We start from the raw sequence: 20067 nt of genomic DNA, 5'->3' as shown, positions 1-20067 counted from the left end.
CTATCAAGCATCATATCTAAATAAATAATCATATCTAAAAAATACTACTTTTAGATTATTAACTCATAGAAAGCCATGCCGATCTCAAGCTAAAAGGTCACCAGAAATAAGAACTACAGCATTTTTTTTTCACTTTCAACTTTCTATTCTACTTTGATGTTGTTGTCGTCGTTGAAAATGTCCCGGAAAAACAAAAGAGAAACTCAACAAAACTGGTATTATGTTTTTGCAGCATCTGCTTACCATATGTTGTTCTCTCAAACAAACTTAGGTTGACTTTTTTGAAAAGTGACCCAACCTATCATAAGACCATGAATAATATAAATTAAGTAAAAAGTATGAATAAAATTTGGTGCTGAAACAAAAATTCGACAATTTAAAAATAAAAAACAAAGTGATGGTTGTTAACTGCTATTATAAAAAGTCAGATATAAATCATTTTCTCACATTTCAATCTTTAAATGTTGTAGATTTACAAATAACTTTCATTTCAGCAACTAGTACTATGGTGTATATTTTTTATAAAAACTTGAAAAAACCCATAATGATCTGTTTTATTTGGGTTATTAGAAAACGTCAATAGTTAAAAGAATGACTAAATCTAATTCAGATAGATAAATTTCAGTCTTATAAAAGACGTTTAATCATAAGACAAATTTATATTAAAAGAATACTTTAAAATACAATTTAATTACCAAACATCAACAGAATAGCGTCCAATACTACTAAGATTGTGCATCAAACTTTTAGCTTGTTCGTTTGATTTACCACCTTGTATCATAATAGCTTCGATGAGAAGATTTTGCATTTCTTTCGCTACCTTAGCATCGCCACAAACGTAAATATGACCACCATCTTTAATCAGTTGCCAAACTGAATCCAGATTTTCTTTTATTTTGTGAGTTACGTAAATTTTCTCCGGTTGATCTCTTGAAAATGCTACTGATAAACTTGTTAATGCACCGCTTTCGACAAAGCTAGACAATTCCTCGGCATAAATAAAGTCGTCAGCTTTTTTTCTACAGCCAAAATAAAGATTAGCCGTACCTAGAGAGATCCCATCTTGTATCATCATATGTCTCTCTTGAATGAAGCCACGGAATGGTGCCAAACCAGTTCCAGGACCAACCATCATTATTGGTGTACGAAACTTGGAAGGAAGGCGAAAGGCAGTTTGACGAACAAACAGTGGCACTTTAATGTTCATTTCAGGATTGATTGATTTCAACCAGTTAGTCGCCACACCTTTTTGTCGACGGCCTGTTCGGGTGATCCAGTCTACAACAACTGCAGTTATGTGGATACGGTTCTTTGACATTTTAGGGGATGAAGAAATCGAATAGTAACGACACTGCAAGCGCGGCAACATTTCCAAGACTAAATCAAAAGGAGGTTTACACGATGGCAAGTCTTCTAAAACACTTATAATATTACGATGATCATTTACAATCCACTCATTGTAAAAATTTTTTCCATCTGAAGTAGAACTGCACAATCTTTTTAAAAGAGCTAAATCGGCTTCTGCAGTAGCGTAAGGAATAAATTCATGTAGAACATGATGCTTAACAATGCTGGTAATGTCTACATAATAAAGAAAAGCATTTCTTATCGACGTTGGACAAGGAAAAGGATGCCTTTTAGACGCCTCTAAGTCAATATTGTTTAATGAAATAACTTCGTCTAAGTTCACACCAAGTAAGTTTCCAAGTTTAACAACAAGTTCATGATCATTTGTGGGATAAACAGCAACATGATCGCCAGCTTCATAACGTATGCCTTTAAAAAATTCCGACAATACGTTAGCATGTAAAAGCATTTAATTTTTTAGATACAATAGTAAAATAAAAATGGTAATAGATAAAAAAAAAAAAAAAAGGTAAAAGTTACTAAGAAAATATTAAAGACTATTTGCAAATATTTTTATATCAGACCACAGTAAATTACATAAAAAGGCAAAGATAAAGAAACTACTTTAAGAGAAAAGGTAAAACTAAAGTTAAACGTTGAATATTTTGGAGACTTCAGCTAAAAATAACAAAATTTGTTTTTTCACTAAACACAATTCTTAATCATTCGATTGAGAATTTTTGTAAAATGTTCATACCATCACTTACCTGATTGACTTATGTCAAATTCAACATGAATACATGATCGATCTCCAGCTTTATGCAATTCTCTGTTAATAACTACTTTTGCCATATATGGGTTCTTCATATCGAATGGTGGCTGCTGCTTTTCAAACGCACCTAATTTTGTTATTTCACCTTTAAAAATTTCACCCACAAAAAGGTTTGCATGTTTCTAAATTTATTAAGTTGATGAAATCAACACAATATAATAGAACGCATAAACATTTATTGAGTTTACGATTTGATTAGTTTAGGAGGTTACCAAATAATAACACAACCTGAAAATAAAAAAATGAAAAAATAAGTTTTGTACTTCAAGCTTGAAATCTCTTGATGCAGCTTGTGAAAGACCAACATTTTTGCAACCGTAAAAGTCACATACTTTATCCCAGAACTTCTCTCTCCAAATTAGAAAATCTTCTTCTATGTTAGAATCATCATCACCCTCTCCCCTATCAACAACTCGATTTCCACCCAGCTCCTCTAAACGTTTGTCAACATATCTTCCGAAAAATTGGTAATGCTCATAAGTTTTATTTCCCAGAGAAAACACAGCAAAGTTTAAACCTAAATTCAAAAAAATAATAATAAAAAAAAAACAAAAAAAAAAACGTGATAAATAATTTTTATTTTTGTGAATCTTTTTTTGGAGAAATGTTTATAAAAATATTTCTGAAATCTCAGCTTTAATTTGAATCTCAAGATCTGGATTAAAAAAGTGCAAGACAGTACCAGGAATGAACTTTTTTTGCTTTTAAGGAGTGAAGCTCATAAAAGGAGTCTGCTATGAATCTTAGATTACACCAGACAGTTAGTTGATATATTTTAAAATTCCTTATTTTACCAGACTCGATATTCAGATCAAAATGCTTGTGATAATTATTTATAAAACTTTTAAATGATATATTTTTATAGATCTTTTAAAAATTCCAGAATTCATAGTCGTATTCGTAATTCTAAAAATCAAGAAATGGCGAAGTTTCAGTTATCAATGCTCCTGGTACAATATCAGGTTTAAGAAACTTAATAAGAGCTGTCTTGCAATAGGCTCTGAATATCGATTGAATGTTGATCTGATTATTGATTGAATACTGAAAACATGAGATTTTCCAGAATTATGTATACTAAGGATTTTCCAGCATCACAATGCTTGAAAATCTCATGTTTTAGAGTAAATGCAATTAAGTCTTTCGTACACACATTATTTGTGCCAGAGCCTATTCCAAGATAACTCTTATTAAACTTCTTAAAACCTTAAGTTGTACCACTAGGTAATTTAAGGCATATCTGGCTCTAATCAGTAATTGATTACACCACTAAACATTTCTTTTGAAAATAACTTTTTTTGGCAAAAAATTAACTTCAATGAACGTTACCAGGCAAAAGTTGATAAAATTAAAATATTAATTTTTTACAAAAAATTATGTGATGGGTTATGACAGATTTTGTCTTATCTGAAAAAGGAAAACATCTTTAAAAATAAACAAAATGATCTCTAAGCAGAACTTTTTCAGTAGTCTTCAGTCTAGTACACTTCAATAACTGTTATTATCCACTTGTACGACTAGTGCTTTGTGGTACAATTAGAAAATCTGACTTTTTTTATAAACTTCTGGCATTGACCCTTACACAACTAAAAGGAGCAAATATTGTTAATCAAATTGACGTTTTTACTTGACAAAATCAGGCTGTGATTAAATAACAAATGTTGAAAAGCTAATAAAGAGGTAATCACTATGGGAAATTAGTCTCTTCTGCCGTTGGTAAAAAAAAATTTACATATCAGTAAATAAAAATATCAGTAACGAACAAACAATCTTTTATAGCCAATCTTTTAGGATTGCTTGTTGACCTGTGTTTAAAAGATTTAAATTGGCCTATAACATTTTAGATTTTTAAATATTTTGTAGCTGTTTCAAGCAAAACAAAAATAATTTTCTAGTTTGAAAGTCTTACAGGAAAATATGTCAAGCCAGTTGTCTTGTTGCTATGTTTATCTTTTTGTTTTTGGTTTTTACTTGAAAATGAATTTAATGTTTCACTTAATCTTTTCTAATTTTTTACGCTTTATTTTCTGTAGAATATACTTGGTATCTGTTAAGCCAGTATCTTAAAACCTTAAAAATATAAATACTTGTAGGTACATATATACATGCATAAACGCATGCATGCATGCATGCATGCATGCATGCATGTATGTATGTATGTATGTATGTATGTATGTATGTATGTATGTATGTATGTATATATGTATGTATGTATGTATGTATGTATGTATGCATACATATAAGTTGTGTGATTTATCATATCTTGTGTAATTAATTATATGTTGTTTGTTTTTCAGTTAGTACTAAAGGTTTTTTGAAATTTTCCTTTTTCAGCAAATGCAATAATAGTAAAAAATAAGACATGCATTGAAAGTACAAGGAAAAGTTACAAAATCCAAATGTTTTTCAGCAACTATTTGTCTTTTGTCAACCTTGAAGTTTTAATTGATGGTGGGTGTAAATAAAACCTATACAAATATAAGAGAGAAATTTTTTATATTTCTTCTTCCTCAAACTCCATTTAACCTTTTTTTATTCATTATATGATAAATACATTAGACTGTGTATAAAATAAAAGTTGCAGGATCAATAGTTATATTTATAAGTTGATTCATTGTCCTATGACAAACATTGGTTCTCATAGGACAATGAAAAACAAATATCAAGCACTCTTCAAAATGTGATATATGGGATTGAGATCATAGTATTTAGCAGATTGTTTGATTGCAAAAGTAAGAAATGATAAAATTAAATACTAATTAATCTTTTTTTTTTCCCAATAATCGATCACTTTAAATTATTTATTGTGTTAAATCTCACAGTAAGGTTTTACTGAATTTCATTCTTTCATCCAGCTTTTCTATTGTTAATTTTTAGAAAATATCTTAGAAAACCTTTGAAAATTGACAAAAGCTGTAATATGCAAGGGACATGGTCAATCAGACTGATGGCAGGGCCAGTGAACCTAATTTTAACACAGTTTTAAAGACAATCTTTAACTGTGGTTTTAGAAAGAAAATATTTTACTTCTTTATGTCTAAACTTTTATTTCCTAAGCTCAAGTAAGTTATTATCTCCTGATTTGTTAGAGTCAAAGGTTAGGACTTAGCCTATGCTTGGGGTAATGAAAAATGGAAAAATAATAATATCAGGATAAATATACATCAAGGTCAACCTTTAGCCCTTTTTTTATTATAGGTGAGTGAAAATGCCCCTCAGATGTATAAGACTTATTTAGGCTCAAATTAGGATAATCTACAATGCTTTTCCTATTTCTACAGAAAATCTTGTGAATTGTCTAATTTTTTCCATAAGAAGAGTTTGGTTGGTGAAGCAAGAAAAAGATTTTCTGAGCATTACTCTCAAAAAGCATGGAATATTTTGGAGCCTCAAGTTCAATAAGAACATACACTTTATAATAGGTAAATATAAAAATTTATATTAAATAAAAATAGTACTTTATTTTTACTAAATAAAAGTTTTTATATTTACCTAATATAAACCTTTTATATTTCCCTATTACATGATAATATTAGCCCTTACTTTTTCACTCATGTTTTTTAACATGGTCATGGGGAAGGAATTTGTGGTAAAAAATTTACATGAAGGATTTTAAACATTACAAGTTTTTTTTATCCATTCATTTGAAAAGTATTTAATTATTTTAAGTAATTACATTTTGAAGGTAGTAATTATTTTCTTATTATAAGTTTCCTTACTTCCTTTTTAATAACTTACTTAATATCTCTTATGTGGAACCATTTCAGTGATAGCCTGAATAGTGTCTCTTAAATAGAGCATCCTCAGATTCAAGTTGGGTTATTAAGGGTTACCCTTTACCCCTTAAGCAGTTTGCAATAGCCCTTTCGATATCTTTGCACACAGCAAAAAAAAACTCCATAAAGCAGGGTTGGAAAAAACCCTGGGTTTTTTAAAAAAAACCAACCCAAATGGGTTTTTTTGGGTTTTTTTGGGTTTTATGGGTTTTATGGGTTTTTTTGGGTTTTTTCAAAACTGACCGTTTATACGAAATAAAAATTTCCAGAAAGGAAAGTTAAATTTCTAAATTTATAGTTCATTTACCCTATATGTTCTTATTTTTATTACCAAAGTACCTTAAGTCTCTAACATATTTTGGAGCTCCTGGACTAGTCTAGGAGAATATGTTGTTATGTTATGACTTTTGTTATGTTATCACTTTTAAAACTGCAAAGTGTTTCGGAATTTCCTGATTTATTAACTAGTTGACATTATTTATTTATATTTTAATCATAATAGAATTGATTTTCAGAAAAAAAAACATTTTTTAATAAGAACATATATTATGGCTCCTGGATCTGGAAGAAAGCTTGCAGATGAATGGAATGACGTGACTAAGTTATCAAAAACTGTTTCTGGAAAAGTAATACTGCAGTGCCAGTGCAATTATTGCAATGAAATTATTAATAGCCAAAAAATAGAAAGAATCAGAATTCATTTAAAAAAATGTAAAAAAAAAAACCCATCTGCTGATGTTACAGAACGAAATAAGAATTTTATTTTAAATGATGGCCAAGTATCATCTCAGACATCTGTAAACTTGTTGTGTAATTTTGTTAGCCCAGTTACTTCAGAATCTTTTGAAGCATCAAGCACTTCTGGTGTCTTTGGGAGTAGCTACTCTGGTTCAACATCAACCCCATATAAAAAACAAAAGTTAATAGAAAACTACATTTCAAGAACAAGCTCAGACCAGAAGGATGTTTTTGACTTGCAAGTTGCCAAATTTTTTTTTGCATGCAATATTCCATTTAATGCTGTAGAAAATAGAGAATTTAAAAATTGTGTTAATTTTTTGAGACCTGGTTATGATCCTCCGAACCGCAAGAAACTTTCAGGAGAGTTACTGGATAAAGTGAACGATGAAGTAGTTGAATCTATGAAAAGTGAATTTGCAAATAATAGGAGTACTATTACATTGATACAAGATGGTTGGAGCAGTGTCAGAAATGATCCAATTATTGCTCACAGTGTACATAATGGAAAGACCCCATATTTAATCTCCGCTATAGATGCAGGAAGTGAAAAAAAAACTTCAGAATATTGTGCTCAATTAGCCATTCAAGCAATAAAACACATCAAGAAGGTTTATGAGCAAGATGTAAGTATAATAATACTGAATATAGTATTTATGTACATAGTATTTACTATAATTTAAATTAACTAAAAATATAAGAATATTTCTCTACTTCCAACAGGTATTTGCCATTTGTACAGATAATGAAAACAAAATGAAAAAGATGAAAGAAGCTCTTAAAGAGGAGTATCCGTTGTTACTTACATATGGATGCTCAGCTCATTACTTAAATTTAGTTGAGAAGCATGTGACACCAAATTTTCTGGCACATTTAATTGAAGTGAACAAATACTTCCGAAACCATCACCAACCACGTGTGAGTAAATATTGTTTATAATATATTATTTTAATTTTACAGTTTAATTTTTTTGTACTTTTTTATTCAGTGAATTATATCAACTAATTAAACTAGTTCTTAATTTCAGGGATGGCTTTTGGATGATAGGAATGGAGTTATGCCGCAACTTCCTAATGATACACGATGGAACTCTCAAGTAGACTGTTTAAAAACTTATATTAAAAATTATAACTACTACCTTGATATTATAGAGAAGCATGAAGGTGATATTAAACATAATATCAAGAAAATTATAGATAATGCTGGAATTTTCAGAGAAGCTAAAAATCTTCTAATTCAACTGGAGAAATGTGAGATAGCTTTAGATAAGGTAGATATGTAAAGCAAATTGTTATTCATTAAAATATTTTAAACTATGGCTTCAATATACTGTTAAAATATTTGCAAAGATATTTAAAAAAAGAAGTTATATTTATAGCTACAAAGTGACTCAACATCATTGTCAGATGCATGTGAAGTTTGGTTATCTCTCCTGAAGGATGAAGACCTGAAGCCATATTATATGGAAATTAAGTTAAAATTTGATGAAGCAATGGAACCTTTTCATTTTTTGGCAAATTTGACTGATATTAAATACCAAGGCATGGCAACCAAATCTAACCCAAAAATTGAAAGAACAAACTTAAAACTACATTATTTTAACTTATATAACTTACATAAGACATTAGTTGATTCTAGACTACAGACACAATTTATGACATAATATCCATATATTTACATTTCTCATTTTTAATATATAAAGCAGGAATACAATATTCTTTAATTTTAGGAAAATCTTTAAGCATTGAACAAGAAGCTGCTGCAGAAGCTTGGCTAAGTGATAGGCACAATGAATACGTGGCTGGATACTATGATTTCAGGCTAAAAGTCACAACTACCTTTCCACCACACATGTTCAACAATAACTTTATTTCTACAATTTCAAGTGAAAGATGGTGGGGTATAATAGATTTGAAGCAAAGGCTGCATCAAAAATCTTTACCACTGCCAGAAGGGTTTGCAAAATTTTTTCAATCTCTTCATAGTTGTCCTGCAAGCACTGGCTCCATAGAAAGAGTGTTTTCTACTTTTGGTATTGTGTGGAGCAAGTTAAGAAATAGGTTAGGGAGCGATAGAGCTGAAAAGCTTGTTCGGATATACAGACATTTGAGAGGCGAAGAATTTGATTGGTAAACATCAATGGCCAATCATTTTGTTAAGCTTTTGAAACTTGATGAAATATAGTTTGTAATCTTCATTGATTTTTCTTTTTCTTTTTAGGCGTTAAACTAATTTCCCTAATAATTTTTTCTGTATAACCCCAACCAGCTATACAAAAGATTAATCATATTATGGATTATTCTGTAAGGAGTTTGAACTAAAAAGCATAATATACATACATATTTCATAATAATAAATCCAATATTAGTGTTTATAAAAGCTAAGAATCTGTTGTAAAAAAAGATATTTTTAAAAAAACCCAAATATCTTTGGGTTTTTTTGGGTTTTTTTAAGGTGGGTTTTTTTGGGTTTTTTTGGGTTGGGTTTTTTTGGGTTGGGTTTTTTTGCCAACCCTGCCATAAAGAAACATTGAATATAAAGACCAGCAAATGCAAAAGGGTTTTCATTGACACTGATGAAACTGCATGTGTTGATCATATGATTCACACAGCTTCAATGAAATAATGTGGTAAGCCTTTTTAATTGGAAATAGTTTTCTTTCCACAAACAAGAGAAAACAGGTTCAGTGTCAAGAAATTTGTTCACCTTTGTTGATGACTAAGAAATCAGTATGCTTTTTCTGTTTGATTTAATAAATGTTGATAAGAAAGACAAATATTAAAAAAATGTTTTTTTACTTTTATTACTTAGCATTAATAATTATTTTGTTTATTTACAGAATCAAAATTTACTGCTAGATAGCTGAAGAACTTAAACTTATATTTTAAACATTTACAGCTATAATGCATTTTTCACAATCATAAATTTAGCTTAGGTGTATAGTATACAGGCCACTTTATTTACTCTTGGTTCAGTTAATAGATTAAGTATATTGTTAACATAGAAACATAAAAATTAAATGATTAAAAAATAGCTTCATCATAAAGAAGATTATTTATAATATTATTTATATCAACATTGATCTTTTAAAAAATTATTTTAGCCTATATAACCTCAAATTATAAAATATTATGTCTAACCCAATTATAATATTATCTTCTGTTTGGCTAGTAAATTTAAATGGAAAAATATGAACTATTGTAACATTACATCCTTTCTAGAACATCTCTTTTCCACTTTTTGCCTAAATATATACAAAAAAAAAATTAAATTCTTTAATAAAAAGCCAGTAAACAATTCTTATTCATCATCTGAAACAAAGGCTTGCTCAAAGTTTGATGTAATCTGAAGCATGTTTAGGAGTTGCACAAGTCATTCCATGTTTCTGGTTTTATTGCTCAGGCGACCATTCAATAGCTTAAACTGATGTGCAAAAGATTAACAACAAACAAATTATTCTTTCCATATTCAATTTTAGCATTGTACCAACTTAACAACAATTTGTTGTATACTTCACATTGTATTGTATACAACAAACAGTTCTATCAACTGTAGATACTTTGGTACCTTTTAATTAAAATGTTTACAATTACCAATTTACTTAGCTTTTACAAGTTCTAATAGCAAAGTTCCTTTCTTAGGTATTGGGAATTTTCCTAGACAACCTGTTTGTCAGAAATGAATTGTAATCCTGTATGAGTATCACTCCACTTTCAGCAACATCATTAACTGCAGTTAGATACAATACCATTTGTTCTGAGGCAAAATAATCTATGTTCTCTTTCCAATGCTCTGCTGAAAACTTCACAAATAAACCAATAAGCTTGTACATGTATGTTGTTGACCATTTGTCTCATCAATACCTAACAAAAAAAGTACCTTTTTCTTTTACATCCTTTCCATCCCACTTTTTGTTTCATAATTGTATCTTCTCCTACCATGTTAAACTTTCATCTTTCTCTCTAATTGATTTAAAAAGACCTAATCTTCGGAGATTTTGACAAGAAATTATACACTCTGGTAAATGATCTTTAAAAAACATCAATTCCTTTTTCATTAAAGTAACAATTTTAATTTCCTTTTTGTCCTTGCAATTCTTTGTGAAATTTTAGAACTTGTATTACTGTGTTAAAATGCTGAAGGGAAATTTTGATATCAAACATCATGGTGAATACTTACATTACCTTTATCCAGTAACCTGAAAGTAAACTAATAACATGAAGTTGCAAGTTGATCAAATGCAAAATATAGTGCACTTATATATAAGTATATACTAGTATATAAGTACACTGTATTTTGCATTAGATCAATTTACAACATATTATTAGTAAATTCTTGTGCAAGTATAATTGCACAAGAATTTACTAATAATTATGTACTATGATATAACTATGATGTACTTATATACTCATAAAAATACTAATAAGTATATACAAATACAGTACACTATACTTCAGCAATAATTAACTCTATTAACTCAGCCATGGAAAAAGTGTAATTTCTGTGCATTTTTTCATATAGTATAGTATATATAAGTTAAATTACTGATAAACTAAAAATTATCAATTTATTGGTACATATATATAACCAAATGAAAATTTAAGAGATTTCATTTTTTTAAATTCATTAACTTTAAACCTTATTAAGTTTATTTTCACTACAGAGTACATATGCACCTAGGTTACAGCAGCATACCTTACAGAGAATAGCTATGGTGACAAAAAATCTGCTAGTCAGCTTATTTATTCAAGTTCTGTTTAGTGGTGAAAAATACAAGAATTAAGTGCCAGTAATGTACAACTAAAACTGTTCTAAATAACCAAACACATTTTTTATTACCCAAGTGTGACAAAAGTAATAAATTCAAAAACTTAAATAGCATATATGGATGTCAGACTCTCAAAATTCAAGTATATATTTACAAAATATTAAGGCATCACAATAACAATTGATTTAAGAAAATACCCATTAGGAAAAGTATGCACTATAATGAAATAAATTACCTATATGAGAAATAAACAATAGATAAATAAATACATTGGTTATTGTAAGTATTTTACTCTACTTTTCAAGCTCAGACAAGGCTGACTTTTGCCTGCAGTTTAATCTAAATGTGATAGAAAACAAATTGAATCAGATTTTTTAGCAGGTTTCATTCATATTGATAAAGGCATAATAACTGATTCTCTTCTTGAACAACTATACCAAAAAGCTGCTGTAAATAGAAAGGAAATGGTGGCATCTGGTGCAATTGTGATTAAAATTTGCGGTGATTAGAGAAACACAATTAAAAACATATTACTATCATTATGGACAATAAATTTTCAAAAAATATATAAACAGTTTTTAAAACATTATGAATTTAATCAACTTCTCTTTTTTTTTGTACATTCTAGAATTGAGGGTATATATAAATATACATATACATACATACATACATACATATATACATACATACATACTCCTTTGCTGCAAAAAACATTCTAACCATTTAAATCTTGCTCTTCATGAAGCCACTCATTAAGTGGTAATGCATTGTCAGTTGGATCTCCCTCCCCATAAGTCGCAAGTATAAATACTGCTAAAGAATTAGGTATTTTTTCTTTTAGGTCACTTAATTCAGACATCTCCAACTCTTCAGGGTCAAATACAGAAGCTTTTAAACCATAGTGATGACTATCTTTAGATATGCGATTTGCAAATTCTTCAGCAGTTCCAGTCTGTGAGCCATAAAAAATAGCAATCGTTTTTTCTAAAAAATTTATTATAGACAACTTAAAGTAAATTTTAAAACATATTTAATACAACAAAAAAGAAGATCAAAGGTTAAAATATTATTACATTTTCAAAAGCTCATTAAATACCAAAAACTCTCTAATTCAGGTATTAATGTTAGAAATGATCAGTTAGATGATGAACTTAAACTTTTTGCAAAAGAAACATGCAAAAAATTTACTTCCAATCATTTTCTATGAAAAACATTTCTATTTCAAAATATTATAAACTTTAAATTTCAAACAATTTTGGGAGATATCAGATAATAATTTTACAGTTTAATGCAATAGTAAAAATAGTCACGTGGAGCAGTTAACTATTTAAAAACAAGATATAAAAATGTTACCATAAGATACATATTTTTTTTTACAAGTATATACATGTTGTGAAGCAAAAGGGTTGAGTACTTTTTTCATAAAAAATAAAAATGACGATTCCAACTTTTGTGTTTAAACTACAAATATATTTGAGTACAAAATAAGGTATTCACTAAATACACTCGAGTACAAAACAAGCCTTTTGTCACAAGGTAACAAGAGTTACTTATAACAAAATCTCTTCAAATCACTCATGAATTTTGTTTCAAAAGTACACACAAGATATTTGGCTGTTGCTTTTTATGCAAAGCCTTTTGATAATGTTAACAAGACTTATATTGAAAGAAACATCTATATGGTTAACAATATCTTAATAATGTTTATTGCAAAATAAACTACTATTTGAGTAAAAGCATTATAGTTCTGTAAAATTACTATACAGGTTTTTACTGCATAGCCTTTGATAAAGCAATAATCTTGAATGCAGTGCTTAAGCTTTATAATTGTGCAGGCAAAAATGTCTTTGCAAAATATTATCTTCTTGGTAACATTTTCCAAAGAAGTTTTGATCTTGATAAATATTTGTGTTTCAGCAAGCTATCTTTATTGTTACGGTAATAAGAAATGCTGGAGGTAATTTTCCTACTCTTTGTTATAGTAACTGAGTAACTCAAGCATTTTATAAAACATTAATAAAAAAAACAACAGAGGATTATTAAAGACATTATCACCCTCTTACTTGAATATGGTTATTTATTGAAAAATGATAATAATAACATGGAATTTTACAATGGCAATAAAAAATCATCAGACTGACTTGTTAATTTATTGAAACTTGAGACCAAGCATATTGTTCAAGTGCCTAAAATACAATAATGGAAGTTTCTGTATATCCACATTTAAACAATATGTTTGGACAAAAGATATACAAAAGAAATTGAAAGACAATAGGTTCAAAGCCTATACACAGACAGATGGATGAAAGTTGCTAATTGATCTTCTATTACTTAAACTAGTTCTTAACTAATTATACTGGAAGCAAAACAAATTGCTTAGTTAAAACAGGTTATGGATTGGTAAAATATATCTCTTTAAAGCCATTATTCTCTATCATAGAATCATTTCAGAAAACTATTAAAAGACTCAGGAGGAGCCTACTTTGTTTCAACTGATCAAGTTCCTAAAAAAGAAGACAAACTCTATGTGAAGAAAATGTATTAGTATAAATGCAAGAAAATAAGCTCAAAAATACTGAGCTTTGTGAGTTTCTATTTTTAATTGTATTTACATCAGAGAAATAGTTTTTCTTATAGGTATAAGTAATGAAAAAGTTGGGACATAAATTTACCTGAGATTTTTCTAAACTATGCTAGATAAAATATAAACACATATTTTTTTAATATCAGTAAGAGAAATAAAAAAAAAAAAAAAAAAGCTACCTGACTTAATCATTTTAGAAACAAATCCATTTAAGGTTTCATTAACAACATTAGGTGATTTCAAATTCAAAGTTTTTTTCACCTCAGCAAAATCTTTAAGTTTAAAAGTGTCAATAACTCTATATTTTTTTCGAAAAATGTAATAGAAAATCAAGCTAAGGAAAGATATCAAGAGGAAAGAGTCAATAACTCCCAAAGAATTCACTTCTGCAGCAATCATTTTGATGGTGAATGATTTAGACGCCTAAAAAGGCTTCTCAAATTTGATATTTATATTGAGGCAATACAAGTCATACGACAGGGGAGGATTTTAATATATGCTGATGTCAGTCTTTCAGAAATTGGAGCATCTTGAAAATTTTCGCGATGCGACTTTTTTGGGTAATTTTGTAAAAACCTGGGAAGAAAAAAGGAAAATAAATTTTTAAACACTTTTACTGATGTTTTTTTAACCTGACTGTAAACAAAAATAGCCTTAGTATTAAAGTTTTGACTAATAATACTGATTGAAATCATCGAATTTTGAAAGAAAAGTTAACCAAGGTTTAGGAAAATTCTTTTTATTTAAACTTACATTTAGGAGAGATCTGTATCGATAATTTTAGATAGCGCTGAAGAAATAATTATCAAAAGGATATAAAAACATGCGTGTATTAGCAAAAGTTTATCTTGAATTCAAGAATCGCATTAAAAAAGTATTAATATTGCAAAGCGTTTAATAAAAATAACTTTTCAGTAAAATACAATTAGCATATATTATTTATTACGGTTTATCATTTTTATCTACATTAAGGGAGGCGGGTGTAAATCAATAGCCGGAGTATGATTTTTAAATTTTAAAAAACCTTATATAAATACTATCAAAACACTGGCATTGAAAAAAAATGTTCATTTAAAAGTATGATAAATATGATATATTTAAACATAAGAATACCACAAAACGAAGGTGAATACCCTAAAACCTGAGAGGTGCTATTATCTACGGAATATATAACTTTAATCAAACAATTTTGTAAGATTAATATAAAAAAAGATGTAGCAGCATTAAAAAAACACTTAAAATATACATATGAAAATAAAGCACCTCGATTCAAAGATCATACAGTGGAATATGAGGGAAAGTATTAATTGCAGAAAATATAACAAATAAATAAAAAAAACATTTAATGAAATTAAACTTAACAAAAAATAACATAAAACAAATATAAACACATGTCAAATAAATACAATACACAAGACGCAAAAATAAAACATTAGAAATACATTATAATGAAACAGATTACAAAAAGATTTAAATATCTGTTTAAAATCCAATCAAATAAAATCTGATATTACATACTTACTTGAGTAATATTGCATATTGATATCATTTTTTAAATTAAAAAAAAAACAAAACATTAAAACAAAAGACAAAATCCGGTACTTAACAGCAATTCAAATGATTGTTTTTGTAATTTTCGTGCTCAGCCTGATAGGTTACACCAGATAATGTCCAAAGGCTCAAAGAAATCTCGGTGAAAGGCTCCAATTTGACGAAATAATAACAGAATTGACATTAAAAGCAAATTCTAAGCATTTCTGTGCATTTGACGCAAAAATCGGTACTTACCACTGAATTGCTTGATGCCCTTGGGCATTTTTTTGCTCAGCCTGAAAGGATACAACAAAATATGGCCAAGGGATCCAATGGGAGTCGGTGAAAGCCTCGAATTTGGCTACATTTGGCCCAAATATCGACGTTTTCTATGGAACTTGAGCCAAAAACGGGGTTTTGTCGCCAAATCCGGTACTTGCCAGCCTCTCTGTTGATTGTCTTTGTCATTTTCGTGCTCAGCCTGATAGGTTACAACAGAATATGTCCAAAGGCTCAACTCGGTGAAAGGCTCCAATTTGACGAAATAATCACAGAATTGACATTACAAGCAAATTCTAAGCATTTCTGTGCATTTGTCGCAAAAATCGGTACTTACCACTGAATTGCTTGATGCCCATGGGCATATTTTTGCTCAGCCTGACATGATACAACAAAATATGGCCAAGGAATCCAATGGGAGTTGGTGAAAGCCTCGAATTTGGCCACATTTGGCCCAAATTTCGACGTTTTCTATGGAAATTGAGCCAAAAACGGGGTTTTGTCGCCAAATCCGGTACTTGCCAGCCTCTCTGTTGACTGTCTTTGTCATATTCGTGCTCAGCCTGACAAGATACAACAAAATAGGGCCAAGGGATCCAAGAGGATATGGTGAAAGCCTCGAATTTGGCCACATTTGGCCCAAATTTCGACGTTTTCTATGGAAATTGAGCAAAAAACGGGGTTTTGTCGCAAAATCCGGTACTTGCCAGCCTCTCTGTTGACTGTCTTTGCCATATTCGTGCTCAGCCTGACAGGATACAACAAAATAGGGCCAAGGGATCCAAGAGGAGTCGGTGAAAGACTCGAATTTGGCCACATTTGGCCCAAATTTCGACGTTTTCTATAAAAATTGAGCCAAAAACGGGGTTTTGTCGCCAAATCCGGTACTTGCCAGCCTCTCTGTTGACTGTCTTTGCCATATTCGTGCTCAGCCTGACAGGATACAACAAAATAGGGCCAAGGGATCCAAGAGGAGTCGGTGAAAGCCTCGAATTTGGCCACATTTGGCCCAAATTTCGACGTTTTCTATGGAAATTGAGCCAAAAACGGGGTTTTGTCGCCAAATCCGGTACTTGCCAGCCTCTCTGTTGACTGTCTTTGTCATATTCGTGCTCAGCCTGATAGGCTACAACAGAATATGTCCAAAGGCTCCAAGAAATCTCGGTGAAAGGCTCCAATTTGACGAAATAATCACAGAATTGACATTACAAGCAAATTCTAAGCATTTCTGTGCATTTGTCGCAAAAATCGGTACTTACCACTGAATTGCTTGATGCCCTTGGGCAATTTTTTGCTCAGCCTGACAGGATACAACAAAATATGGCCAAGGGATCCAATGGGAGTCGGTGAAAGCATCGAATTTGGCCACATTTGGCCCAAATTTCGACGTTTTCTATGGAAATTGAGCCAAAAACGGGGTTTTGTCGCCAAATCCGGTACTTGCCAGCCTCTCTGTTGACTGTCTTTGCCATATTCGTGCTCAGCCTGACAGGATACAACAAAATATGGCCAAGGGATCCAATGGGAGTCGGTGAAAGCCTCGAATTTGGCCACATTTGGCCCAAATTTCGACGTTTTCTATGGAAATTGAGCCAAAAACGGGGTTTTGTCGCCAAATCCGGTACTTGCCAGCCTCTCTGTTGACTGTCTTTGTCATATTCGTGCTCAGCCTGATAGGTTACAACAGAATATGTCCAAAGGCTCCAAGAAATCTCGGTGAAAGGCTCCAATTTGACGAAATAATCACAGAATTGACATTACAAGCAAATTCTAAGCATTTCTGTGCATTTGTCGCAAAAATCGGTACTTACCACTGAATTGCTTGATGCCCTTGGGCATTTTTTTACTCAGCCTGACAGGATACAACAAAATATGGCCAAGGGATCCAATGGAAGTCGGTGAAAGCCTCGAATTTGGCCACATTTGGCCCAAATTTCGACGTTTTCTATGGAAATTGAGCCAAAAACGGGGTTTTGTCGCCAAATCCGGTACTTGCCAGCCTCTCTGTTGACTGTCTTTGTCATATTCGTGCTCAGCCTGATAGGTTACAACAGAATATGTCCAAAGGCTCCAAGAAATCTCGGTGAAAGGCTCCAATTTGACGAAATAATCACAGAATTGACATTACAAGCAAATTCTAAGCATTTCTGTGCATTTGTCGCAAAAATCGGTACTTACCACTAAATTGCTTGATGCCCTTGGGCATTTTTTTGCTCAGCCTGACAGGATACAACAAAATATGGCCAAGGGATCCAATGGGAGTCGGTGAAAGCCTCGAATTTGGCCACATTTGGCCCAAATTTCGACGTTTTCTATGGAATCTGAGCCAAAAACGGGGTTTTGTCGCCAAATCCGGTACTTGCCAGCCTCTCTGTTGACTGTCTTTGCCATATTCGTGCTCAGCCTGACAGGATACAACAAAATAGGGTCAAGGGATCCAAGAGGAATTGGTGAAAGCCTCGAATTTGGCCACATTTGGCCCAAATTTCGACGTTTTCTATGGAAATTGAGCCAAAAACGGGGTTTTGTCGCCAAATCCGGTACATGCCAGCCTCTCTGTTGACTGTCTTTGTCATATTCGTGCTCAGCCTGATAGGTTACAACAGAATATGTCCAAAGGCTCCAAGAAAGCTCGGTGAAAGGCTCCAATTTGACGAAATAATCACAGAATTGACATTACAAGCAAATTCTAAGCATTTCTGTGCATTTGTCGCAAAAATCGGTACTTACCACTGAATTGCTTGATGCCCTTGGGCATTTTTTTGCTCAGCCTGACAGGATACAACAAAATATGGCCAAGGGATCCAATGGGAGTTGGTGAAAGCCTCGAATTTGGCCACATTTGGCCCAAATTTCGACGTTTTCTATGGAAAATGAGCCAAAAACGGGGTTTTGTCGCCAAATCCGGTACTTGCCAGCCTCTCTGTTGACTGTCTTTGCCATATTCGTGCTCAGCCTGACAGGATACAACAGAATATGTCCAAAGGCTCCTAGAAATCTCGGTGAAAGGCTCCAATTTGACGAAATAATCACAGAATTGACATTACAAGCAAATTCTAAGCATTTCTGTGCATTTGTCGCAAAAATCGGTACTTACCACTGAATTGCTTGATGCCCTTGGGCATTTTTTTGCTCAGCCTGACAGGATACAACAAAATATGGCCAAGGGATCCAATGGGAGTCGGTGAAAGCCTCGAATTTGGCCACATTTGGCCCAAATTTCGACGTTTTCTATGGAAATTGAGCCAAAAACGGGGTTTTGTCGCCAAATCCGGTACTTGCCAGCCTCTCTGTTGACTGTCTTTGCCATATTCGTGCTCAACCTGACAGGATACAACAAAATAGGGCCAAGGGATCCAAGAGGAGTCGGTGAAAGCCTCGAATTTGGCCACATTTGGCCCAAATTTCGACGTTTTCTATGGAAATTGAGCCAAAAACGGGGTTTTGTCGCCAAATCCGGTACTTGCCAGCCTCTCTGTTGACTGTCTTTGTCATATTCGTGCTCAGCCTGATAGGTTACAACAGAATATGTCCAAAGGCTCCAAGAAATCTCGGTGAAAGGCTCCAATTTGACGAAATAATCACAGAATTGACATTACAAGCAAATTCTAAGCATTTCTGTGCATTTGTCGCAAAAATCGGTACTTACCACTGAATTGCTTGATGCCCTTGGGCATTTTTTGCTCATCCTGACAGGATACAACAAAATATGGCCAAGGGATCCAATGGGAGTCGGTGAAAGCCTCGAGTTTGGCCACATTTGGCCCAAATTTCGACGTTTTCTATGGAAATTGAGCCAAAAACGGGGTTTTGTCGCCAAATCCGGTACTTGCCAGCCTCTCTGTTAACTGTCTTTGCCATATTCGTGCTCAGCCTGACAGGATACAACAAAATAGGGCCAAGGGATCCAATGGGAGTCGGTGAAAGCTTCGAATTTGGCCACATTTAGCCCAAATTTCGACGTTTTCTATGGAAATTGAGCCAAAAACGGGGTTTTGTCGCCAAATCCGGTACTTGCCAGCCTCTCTGTTGACTGTCTTTGTCATATTCGTGCTCAGCCTGATAGGTTACAACAGAATATGTCCAAAGGCTCCAAGAAATCTCGGTGAAAGGCTCCAATTTGACGAAATAATCACAGAATTGACATTACAAGCAAATTCTAAGCATTTCTGTGCATTTGTCGCAAAAATCGGTACTTACCACTGAATTGCTT

At 31.8% G+C, this 20067-nt stretch overlaps 2 protein-coding genes across 4 annotated transcripts; one reads left to right on the top strand and one right to left on the bottom strand.

The window, feature by feature from the left end:
• LOC149878405 (NADPH--cytochrome P450 reductase-like) lies at window positions 1-14613 on the bottom strand. Of its 3 annotated transcripts, XM_090072447.1 has the most exons (6): window positions 14222-14605; window positions 12179-12442; window positions 2443-2696; window positions 2115-2301; window positions 696-1776; window positions 1-16 (listed from the first exon to the last, which is right to left on the bottom strand). In XM_090072447.1, coding segments are annotated over exons 1-6 (2007 nt in total). In that variant the 5' UTR covers window positions 14442-14605; the 3' UTR covers window positions 1-15. The 3 variants fall into 3 exon arrangements, with proteins under 3 accessions (XP_089928573.1, XP_089928574.1, XP_089928572.1); XM_090072446.1 differs by lacking the exon at window positions 1-16 and having other exon boundaries at window positions 584-1776; window positions 14222-14613; XM_090072448.1 differs by lacking the exons at window positions 12179-12442; window positions 14222-14605 and having other exon boundaries at window positions 2115-2246; window positions 2443-2578.
• On the top strand, window positions 6445-8887 carry LOC149878406 (uncharacterized). Its single transcript, XM_090072449.1, has 5 exons — window positions 6445-7316; window positions 7414-7608; window positions 7718-7960; window positions 8069-8231; window positions 8420-8887. The coding sequence occupies exons 1-5, from the start codon at window positions 6501-6503 to the stop codon at window positions 8821-8823; spliced, it is 1821 nt and encodes a 606-aa protein (XP_089928575.1). The 5' UTR covers window positions 6445-6500; the 3' UTR covers window positions 8824-8887.
• Window positions 14614-20067: the final 5454 nt, after the last annotated feature.

The sequence above is a fragment of the Hydra viridissima genome, unplaced genomic scaffold, assembly GCF_058129835.1.
Source record: "Hydra viridissima isolate aposymbiotic clone 2 unplaced genomic scaffold, HvirCarnegie_v1 scaffold_15, whole genome shotgun sequence".
NCBI classification, from domain to species: Eukaryota; Metazoa; Cnidaria; class Hydrozoa; order Anthoathecata; family Hydridae; genus Hydra; species Hydra viridissima.
The sequence above is the reverse complement of the archived record's forward strand: the minus strand, read 5'-3'. Positions and strand labels throughout refer to the sequence as shown.